Raw genomic sequence first — 10,894 nt, 5'->3', positions numbered from 1 at the left:
AAAAATAAATACAAAGCTCTCCAACCACCTCCCCAGTAGGAGCTGTAAGGGGACACAGCCCCTCTTCACTGTATTGGCTTCCTGGCAAGGTGTTTCCCAGTCTCAGGATTTGGGGAGCAGACGGTTATGGGAGGTATTAATGGGAGTGGGCGAAGATTAAACTGTGTTTCGAAGCCGCTTTTGCAAAATATGCGCTTCACTTTTTTTTCCTGTGTGTGTTTATTTGGGGGTGAAGGGGTTCGTGCGGCGTAAGCTGCTTTGGAGGAGCCAGCCGACTTGTTTTTCTTCTGTTGTAAGGCACGAATCAGTAAAATAACATGTTCTAAAGGTGCTGAATTTTAAAATTTGTTTCTTTGGTTATTTGGAGAATTTTCGTAGGTGATGGGGAGTTGAAGCTTCGAAGTACCCCCCCTTTTTTTTTTTTTTTTACCAGATCTTTGTCCTGGGGAGTCTCCCTGCCTCCTCCCACTTCTGCCGACCGAGATTTCAGCAAGCCCAGGGAACGCTCCACGAAGTCCAGAGGAACTGAGCCATTTTCTGGCGTGCTTGTTGGAGACAAATCCACTTGGAGCGGGGGTGGGGGGACACCTCGCAGGAGGCTTCAACTTTGGGGAAGAATGCCGTGGGAAGCGGGCCTGAGGTTTATCTCAAAGAGCGCGCCCTGGGGTGCCTGGATTGGGAAGTGGGCTAGGGGATTGATTAAAAAACGTTGTTCCTTTTTTTAAGGGGAGGGGGGAAGAATCAGACGTTAAATTCTTTTGCAAACATTCATGCCTAAGGAAGGGCTGGAACAGGCAGCCCCGGCCGCCGGAACCGGTCGGACAGGTAGCGAGCTTGTTGACACCGTTATGTTGCAGGGCGCATGCTCACTCCCAAGTTTCCTGGTGCCTTTTCTATTCCACCTTATGAAACTTTTTCCTCGGCGTGGTCTCACCCGCGATTTAAGGCATAGGTGTCGCCGAGCCGGGAGGCTGGGAGTCGCCGGGTGTGCGGGGGAGAAGCTTGGGCTGTGCAGCGACGAGGGGGCGGAGGGAGAGGGCAGGCTAGGCGGGAAGGTGGGCTCTGGCCGCCGGGAGCGGGGGATCGAGCCACCGGCCCTAGCGGGGATCAAACAAGAGGAAGGGGCAGCTGTCCTGGGAGGGGGCCCCACCATGCCCAAAGCCTTCCTGGTGAAGAGGAGGAACTTGGGGGTCGCCGTCCGCAGCTGGGACGAGCTCCCGGATGAGGAAAGGGCAGACACCTACATCCCAGGTGAGCACCGCGCGGGGGTCTGGCCTGGGCGCGGGGCTCCCGGGTGGAGGCGGGGGCGGCGGGTCCCCTCACTGCCCATCCGCGTTACTCCCCACCCCATGCCCCTCTTCCCGAAGAGGGCGGGTAAGGAGGAGGTTACTGAAGCGCAGGAGGACCTAGACTGAGAGGCTAGGATACCTGGGATTCCCTGCGCCCCCTTCTCCCTAGTAGGCGCCTCTAATTTCCCTGCGGCGGGACCGTTGGCTGCAGCGCGGACGAGGTGGGCCAGCAGCGGGGATTGAAGGCCAGTAGGGACCACCCCCAGGCCCTTGTCCTCAGGGTTCGCGCTGGGATCCGTCGATCCCGCTCGGACTAGGTGGGTGGAGGTCAACCCACCCCCAACCCCCACCCCAAGGAAAGGAAACTTGGCGTGTGGGGTCCCCAGCCATGCATGCCCCTCAGTTCTTCGTGAGCGCGGGGACTGGGGCCGAGGAGCGGTCTTTAGATCCCCGAGCTCCTAGGGAGATGAAGCCGGGGGCTCGCGCGCCCACCCCTCATGGCGTGGCCCCTTTGGCAGGGTGCCCAGGTCCGGGGCGGGGCGGCGCGGCGGCGGCACCGCCCGCAGGTCAAACTGCCGCTGGCGCGCGGGCCTGACGCCGCGTGTCTGGGTGTCGGGGCGCGGCCCCTCCCTCTGCAGTGGGACTGGGCTGTCTGCTACACGACCCCCCAGAAGACTGCCGCAGCGACGGTGGGAGCAGCAGCGGCGGCTGCGGTAGCAGCGCGGGGGAGCCTGGAGGCGCCGAAAGCAACTCGTCCCCGCGCGCCCCGGAGTGCGAAACCCCGGAGCTTGGCGACGCCGAGGGCCCCGATGGACTACCGGCGGCGAAGCAGCGCCCGGTCGCCAGGTCGAAAATCAAGGTACGGTGTCGACTCTGCCCCTGCCACCACCTGCACCACGCCCTGGCGTCGGACTCCCGGAGCTGGCGCCCCTCCCTGCCGCGCCCGCCCGCACACGGGGGCACCAGTGCTCCTAGCGCGCAGCGCAGCTCCTGCACCTGCCCCTGGGTCACGGCCAGGGCGCCTCCGCGCGTCCTCGCTGCTGCTGGGTAGCCAGCTGCCCGCGCCGCTGTGCGCCAGGGGCCGGCTCCCAGAGTGGGCGCAGTCGGCTAGGGTGGCCTCTGGAACCGCCTAAAAGAACAGGCCCAGCTTCCTCCAGTAACCCATTCTATGTAAATAATAAGCCCGCCGTCTGGGGTCGCGGGCTCGGAAAGGAGGGACCCTAGCTCTCCGGAGTTCCGGGAGCCATTCCTAAAGCACTGCAATTCCTAGAGCTTCACACCCTTCTTTGTGTCCTGGAGACAGTGGCCCCAGTTTGGCACAGAGTGGTCCTCTTAATATAACAGCTGTCCCCAGTGCTAATTACAGCATGCCCGGCAGACACGAGGTCTGTGATGGCCACATTGAATTTGTCGTGTCGCTCAGATTTTCTTGAATTAAATTGGTAGATAAAAAGACTCAGCTACAGATCGCCTGAGTGCCGCGCCCAACGGGTGGAGTGGTTGTCTCTATTTTGGCGCTTCAGTCCCCCTATTCCACCCCAGTCTTCTATTAAAGAATTGAAGGCGACATCTTATCCGGACACCTATTTAAACTTTACTAGGTAGAATTTCCATGATAGCCAGCTCAAAGATATCCACTACCACCAAGATTAAGGAATCCCATCCACGGACTCAGCCAACTGCAACCGCGAGCGGTGGTGGTGTTTCAGAAATCACACAACCTATTTCCTAGCTCATTGGGACTCGTCTGGGCTCTTTGTGGGCTCCAGGCCTAGCTATAGACTATAGTTCTCAGGTGCTGGGGGTGGTCCTGAAGCTTTGTTCAGGGGAGGTGGGGATGGAGGAGGAAGAATTTAAAACTCCACCGCCGATTTCCTGGAAGAGGCTACCCACTCCATGTGACTGGGCTCCAGGCTGGCTGGCGATCATTTGATTATGAATAGAGCCGAGAGCCAGAATCCTTAGAAAAGACGTCTTTAAAGCCTCTGAGGTAGACTTGGGTTTGCTGTTTAGTAGTAGATGTGATCTAGAGGTTCAAATCAGCTGGCCAGAGGCGTTTCTGGGACAGATGGGGTTAAGTGGGAGGGAATGGTCTGCCTGGGGCTGGTAGCATTGCCCTCCAGGAAATTCTATAAAGTGTCCCACTTGCATATTTATCATCTGGCTGGAAAGACAATTGGAACGTTGTTTTGGGATAAACTGTAGTCAGTTTGCCCCCCTAGATCCCCAATTGCTCAGATTCTCCTGGAAAAAAAGTGGCAGAGAATGAGAAGGGTCCAGGCCCTTAACCAACATTTTAGAAGATTTCTCTTTCCTGCCCCAAGCAAACAGCACCATGGGGACCTTGGATTAAGGGAATGAATAAACCAATTTGATTTCCATGATCCTTGCCTCTGTGCTGCCCCCAGGGGTGGGGGTGGGGTATAGAGTTTGCTCTTCAATCATTAACATAGTTTCAGGACAAGTTTTTGTTTACTGAGGACCTTCAGATTCCTAGTCCCTCTCAGTTTCCTTCCACAAATAGGGGACATCTTGGTGTAAAGATGCACCAATACTCCAAAATTATCAGCTGTGGTATTGACCGTTTTCAAATGACTGGCCAGATTAACCTTAGTGTGATTCTACAGTTAAAGCTTGCCCAACTCTCTAAGAATTAGTTTCTTAACCAGAAGAATAGGAGAGCCACTCGAGGGTGAAGCCCAGACCATGGGGCATTGTTTTAATCACTTGACATTCACAGGGCACTTGGCTCCTAGGACCAGGGGCAGGGCAGGTTTGAGCTGGTACCCTGTGGAGAAGCAACATCAACATTACCCTTACCTGTAAGGAGTGCCTGTTGTGTGTAAGGCAGCCAGAAGATAACAATAACAGTTTAGAATCTAACGATAACAGTTTAGCCTCTGGGCTCTGACTTCGCCACTTCTTAATTGTCAAAAATGGAAATAAAAATGATACCTGCCTCATTGAGTTGTGAGGATACGTGAGTTAAGAATGTGACTTGGTGGGTGCCCCATTATGTTGGCTGGAGTTATTTGGGTTGGTGGGAGACACAAATATTGCTAATTTTATTGTGCAAAAATGAAAGCCAGAAGCACAGTTAAACACATGCTAAATCCTAAGCTGGGAAGGGTATAGATTTGAGAGCTGGGGTGAAGGGAGCAATTCAGGCTTTAGGGTGTGTGGGCTGAGTAAGGGAAAGACTGGAAACCACGGTGGCTGGAGGGAATGTGAAACAAGTCTGGTGAGGCCAGGGAGGGAGTGGTAGGTGAGGAACTAGAAATGTAGCTCTGCCAGGGCAAGGTGGTGAACCCAAGTGTGGCTATGTGTGGGCAGAAGAGGGGCTCTGGAAAGGAAAGAGGGGCTCTGAGAAGGAAAATCTTGATTGGGTCCATCTTACCCCTTGTGGTTGGGGATACATTATCTGCTCATTTCCCCCTAACACTCTGATTGTTAGTTCTCTGATCAGTAACATAGAGAAATAATAGAATCAGCCACTCATAGTGTTGTGTGGATTGAGATAATGGGTGCAAATGTTTGCCACTTCTGTGCGTATGTATGATAGGAAGTTAGCTGACAGTGACACATAACAAGTTTTGTGAACGTCCAATATTTTATTTCCTACAGTAGACACAAGAGATTTACCGTCCTGATTGTTCCGATAAGTGCTTCTAGAAAGATGGTGCCAATTAGGAAATATGGCCTTTCCCAGACTATCTGTGAGTTGACTCTGTGCCTTGGGGCAGGTTATGAAATTGTCTTTTCACTACAGAGGATTCTGTAATTCATAAAATAAATAGATGGGGTGGAGAGATGGTGTATACCAAGAAAATGTTCATGCCAAGCACCCCTAGCTTTAAAGACCCTTTGTGCTGGATCCATTTGCAGACCTCCAGCTGTGGCTTAGAAACCCCCAATCACCACTGTTCTTGGAAAGCCCATCAGAAACAAAATAACTGAAGTTCAACCATGCAGTTGACTGTTACTCATTCTTGACTCAGGGAAGCAAATGGCTTTTTCTTCTCACCTCATCCCATTCTGCTCTCTTCCTTTGGCCTTTCCTAAGGACTCTTGGAAAGAAATTGAGTATATGGTGCCTCCCTGGTGGCAAAAGGGGTTAGGACACAGCATATGAGGCTGCCCACAGCCACTGCAGCATGGGTTTGATCCCCAGCCAGGGAGCTACCCACATGGTGCAGCAGACCTCTCCTGACTCACCCACTGCTCTCCTTGGCAGTGTATTTCAGTCAGTCTGCCTGTTCTGTTCAATGCTCTGTCTCTTGTGAATCCTCTCACCCTCCCACACCTCTGGCCTGCATCCCAGGTTTTTTTTTTTTTTTTTTAAAGATTTATTTATTTACACAAGAACCGGGGGTCAGGCCAGATGTGCGGGAGGGTGAGAGGATTCACCAGAGACAGAGCAGGGAACAGAACAGGCAGACTGACGAAATAAGCTGCTGAGGGGGAGCAGCGGGCGAGACAGGAGAGGTTTGCTTCGCCATGTGGGATTCTTGCTGGCAGGCCGGGATCCCATCTGCGCTGCAGAAGCTGCAGACAGCTCCACAGCGCAGCGCCCAACCGCCTGCGCCACCAAGGAGGCCCCATCCCAGGTTCTTGTAAGCATAAAGAAGTAAATTAAAAAAAAGAAAAAAGAAATTGAGTATAGAATTTCTTTAAAATTGACCTATTTCCATCTTTTATCTGGTCCTGTAGTCCAAGTCTTACACTAGTGACAGATGTGTAAATATGGAACAGTCCTTTTTCCATCATTTTTTACTGTGGCCAGTTTCAAACATAGCTGTCTCCTGGTCCCAGCAACCGTTAATCCATGGCCCGTTCTGGCCCTGATGTGATTTTGAAGCAAATGTCAGATATCATTCTATTTCAACCATTAGTGTCTCAGAATGCGCACCTAATATATAAAGACCAAAATACATGCTCATACCACATTAACATCAGTGTTCACATTCCTGATTGTCTCTGAATTCACACTTTTTTTTCCAGCTTTCTCAACCAGATCCACATATTGTCCAACATTGTACTTGATTGATGTATCTTTTCAAATCTCTTCCAAGTTTAATACGTTTACCCTCCAACTCTTTTTCATGTCCTTATAATTGTCAAAGAGATGGGTGGTTTGTTTTGGAGAATTTCCAGCAATCTGGATTTTGCAGAATGTGTCATTGTAGTGTCTAATGTACCTTAGTCTCCTATCTTCTTTCCAATTGGGTGGCTGAATCTACAGCTGTCCTGTCCAACATGGTAGTCATAGTTACATGGAATTAATTACTCAACTTAAGTAAAATTAGAAATTAAGTTCCTTATCTGCACAAGTCATATTTCAAGTGCTCAATAGCCACATGTGACTAGTGGCCACTGTACTGGACAGTACATAATAGAACATTTCTGCCACCACAATGTTCTATTGGGCACCACTGCTCTAGATACTTGATCAGATTCATTTATTTTGCTAAACACATGTCATGGTGGCAGACATCTATTTCCATCAGGGCCAAGTAATGTTTGGTTGTTTCTGTGAAGCTTACAGTTGTTGGTGCCCAAGGTCTAAATATTTCAGCTTATTAGAGGTTTGTAAAACAGTGCTATTCTAAGTATGTCCTTCACCTAGATTAGTTGATATTCTGCTATAGAGAGACAACTCCCCTACCTGCTATTTGGTTTGCCAGTGAGATAGTTCATTTAGGAAAGACAGAATAAGATTCCCCTTATATACCAGTTTTTAAGATAGTTGGTTTGCCAGAAGTCTATAATGATGGCCTATTAGTTTTTCTTTTTTTTTTTTAATAATAAATTTTATTTTTATATTCCCCCATACAATTGCAACCCCCCCATTCTGACCCCAATCCCTCCCCTCCCGCTCCCCACCCCCCCAAAAGTGTCTCTGGTTCATAGTTTTTTGTTGATTTTGATTTTCACTTTCTTATAGTTACTCATTTTCCTGGTCCCTTATTTAAGTTTTCTAGATTCTTACTATGAGTGAGACCATCCGGTATTTTTCTTTTTCTTTTTGGCTTATTTCGCTGAGCATGATCCCTTCCTATTAGTTTTTCTTTTAAAGTATTCTTGTGAATCATGGCTTTAAGTAGTTCTTAAAAACCTACCCACTTGATATTTGCTAAAAGACCAACGACTTACTTGATTTGTTTTGGTGAAAAGAAGCAAGATAATCCACTAGATATTTGGAAGGGAGCTTAACCGCTGACCCTAACTCCTTGCCTATTGTGTCTCCCAAGAAAGAATTGAATGTCCTTTATCTTATCCCCTTTGTTACTCACTGGCCATCCCTTCATTTGGCTTACCAGACTCGTGAATTTGGACCCACCAAAGGTAGGGAACATTCCTACTGGGCTTATACCCCCAAGACCCCCAGAACTAGGCCATCTAGAGCACTGCAGCTGCTGCCTCTATGCCTCTAGCTCCTGGCATCTATACTAGTGCAGAGTATATATCGTTCAACCTGTACCTGCCCCTGTCTATTTAATTCAGGCCTGAACTCAATTTTCCTGAGATTGCTTGTAATTGGTAGAACCCAAGTCATATCTAAAACTAGCAGCAAGGGTGTCTGGAAAATGTGGTTTCTGGGTTTTTAGCATCTACAGCACCAGAAGGCCCAGCAGAAGTGTGCTGAGTGTCCATGTAGAGGATCTACTACTGGCACTTTTCTGTGGTCCAATTTCTTCATTTTCAGGGAGAGAAAGGTAAAGATGAAATAGGTTTCATTGAATCTCTCAAATTCATTAGTGGCAAAGCCCACTGTAAGAATCCTTATTCTTTGAGCCTTGCTGCATTACACGGTGGGAAGTATCTTTGACAATTCGCTCATTAATATAGACATTTGACTCGAAGGGATCTGAAGCTGTTTCTCACCATGATATGAGACAAACAACAGGTTTCATTCTCCCTCTCCCCCACACTATACCTAGACCCATGGGCCTTTCAAGGGGATATATATACACACACAATTGTTTTAGACAACAAGCCCCAATAAAAATCAGTGTGTGTACTTAAAAGTCATTTGACCACACAAAGATTATAGCTTTTTGAGGTTCAGTTTCTTCCAGATTTAAAGGATATATACCCTTTATCTCTGCATTGAGAAAGTACTCCATTCTGCCTTATAGCAATGTGGAAGTCTAAGGAAATGAATGATTCTTGAGTTCAGGAGGAGTATTTTTACCCCATTGGAATTGGGGCAACATGCTTAGCATGTTTTCAACACTTGTCTAGCAAAGGTGTCAGTGGAAATCTTGTTCAATAGCCACCAGGAGGAAGCCTGGACTCCCAGCTCCCTCTCACAGGAAGTAGACCCATTCGTTTAATGAACTTGTTTAATGAAGTTGTTTAGTGGAAGCATCAAGAGAAAATAAAAGGAATTTCTTGTCATTGTTGCTTTTCCTTTAGAAGTTTGACAGGTAAGTGATCTTAGTCAGTCAAAGTCCCTGCCTCCCTGGACACTCTTGAAGTTTTCAGCAGCCCTGATACAATGATCAGTTTGTTTTGCTGCAGAGTCCTATTTTTTAGAACTAGAGTGGTGTGTTTTTTAAAATGAAAGCTGAGATCCTGCAGAAAACAGGACAGCCAGCAAGAGAGTGCTAAGTAGTAAGGTTGGAGAAATATTCTCTTCATCTTTCTTGCCCGAACTAATTTTAAGACTGATGTTACTGGGCCTCCCTGGTGGCGCAAGGGGTTAAGATGCAATCTAAGTCCTCAGCCACAGCAGCACGAGTTCGATCCCCAGCCAGGGAGCTACTCACATGGCGAGGCAGACCTCTCCTGTCTCGCCCACTGCTCTGCTCAGCAGTGTATTTCAGTCAATCCACCTGTTCTGTTCTCCACTCTGTCTCTGGGAAATCCTCTCACCCCCCACACCTCTGGCCTGTAATCCAGTTCTTGTATGCATAAATAAATAAATCTTATAAAAAAAAAAAAAGACGGATGTTACCTTCTACCCTTCATGGTAACCTCCCTACTTAATAGGACTTTTTTGCATAGTGTTAATTTTGGATGAAGGCTAAGACTATTAAGCTTTTTCAGAAAGTAACCTGGCATGAATACTACCCCCACAGGTCTGGGAGCAGTACTCTGTAATTAAGTACATTAATAATTTCCATATCAAAACACATAGATATTGACACCAAATGGGATGAAGTCAATGTGTAGCTTCACATCTACTTCGGCCAGGTTTTGCTGCTAAAGAAGATAAGAAAGAATGTTGCTTTGCAAAGTTTTTTGGATTTCAGAGTTGATTCTCTTTTGCATTCATCAGAGAAAAAAAACTCAAAAGTCCAATGGAGAAACAAGAGATTTAACCAGTTAACTTTTATAGGGGATCACAGAATTTTGGAACTGGTCTAACTATAATAGTGCTTTTGGGACATCAGACCTTTTTACATAGTTTTTCTTATTTAAATTGCTAAAAATCCAAGAGGCAAAGATAATTATTACCCGCTTTTTACAAGTGAGACAATTATGGCTTAGTGAGGTTAAGTGACTTGCTTATGTACTGCAAGTTTTAGGTGGTGGAGATGGACTTGAACTTGGGAAAAAGAAATCATCTAATACCACTTTATTATTTTTACTTGTGGGAAATTATGGCCCAGGGATATTAAATGACATACAACTAGTCAGGTCTAAGGTTTATTTATTCTCAGCATTCCTTGTCTCTCCATTCCACTATCCTTTTATAACTACCGTGACTAATATGTAACTACTTTTCTTTTGCAGAGTAGGGATGAAGATAAGATTGGTTAACCCTATTTTGAAGTTTTAATAGCTCCAGTATCAAATATAAACCCTCTTTTTTTTTTTAAGATTTATGTATTTATGGGCCTCCCCTGGTGCCACAGTGGTTGAGCGCTGGGTTGCGAGCCTGCCCGCAGCCTCTGCAGCACCAGTTTGATCCCCAGCCCCGGTGAGGGTCCCACAAAAAAAAAAAAAAGATTTATGTATTTATACATACAAGAACTGGGGGACAGGCCAGAGGTGTGGAGGGTGAAAGGATTCACCAGAGACAGAGTGGGGAACAGAACAGGCAGATTGACTGAAATGCACTGCTGAGGGGAGCAGCGGACGAGACAAGAGAAGTCTGCTGCGCCATGTGGGTAGCTCCCTGGCCATCTGGGGATCGAATTCGTGCTGCAGAGGCTGCGGATAGCTTCATAGTTTGTGTCTTAACCCCTTGTGTCATCAGGGATGCCCACCAAGTACAAACCCTCTTAAACATAATAAAGATGACCTAAGGAAGGAGAGCTGACCCTCTGGGATGGTATTCCAGAAAACCCATGTGCTCTGCATCATCCCATCTTGGGAGAGAAGAGTAAGAAAAAATGGCAGATCTGGTATTTTGGAGAGACTGTGCCACGTCTGATACTATTCCAGCTGTTTCACATTTTGGAATATAAAATCATTGTTGCATTTTTTGGTTTTGGGGAATGACTGGGCTCAGCTGAGTGGTTCTTGCCCAGGGATTCTCTCACAGTTGCTATCAGCTAGGGCTAGAGTCTTCTGCGGACTTGGCTGGACTAGGCGTTGAAGGGTCTCACTCACACTGCTGTTGAATTGTCTCTTTCCTTTTTTCCAGTTGCTTT

General features: G+C 47.7%; 1 protein-coding gene across 1 annotated transcript in view; it reads left to right on the top strand.

Annotated features, from left to right (window-relative positions):
- Nucleotides 1-1,151: 1,151 nt before the first annotated feature.
- The window catches only part of OVOL2 (ovo like zinc finger 2), a gene marked incomplete at both ends in the record, with an annotated part of 29,795 nt that continues 20,052 nt past the window's right edge, over nt 1,152-10,894 (top strand). The window contains 2 exons of the mRNA XM_084247265.1: nt 1,152-1,251; nt 1,928-2,148. Coding sequence (XP_084103391.1) covers nt 1,152-1,251; nt 1,928-2,148 — 321 coding nt within the window. The remainder of the gene's footprint in view (nt 1,252-1,927; nt 2,149-10,894) is intronic.

The sequence above is a fragment of the Talpa europaea genome (assembly GCF_964194135.1).
Source record: "Talpa europaea genome assembly, chromosome: 11".
In the NCBI taxonomy this organism is placed as follows: Eukaryota; Metazoa; Chordata; class Mammalia; order Eulipotyphla; family Talpidae; genus Talpa; species Talpa europaea.
Note: the sequence above shows the minus strand (reverse complement) of the source record. Positions and strands in the feature narration are given on the sequence as shown.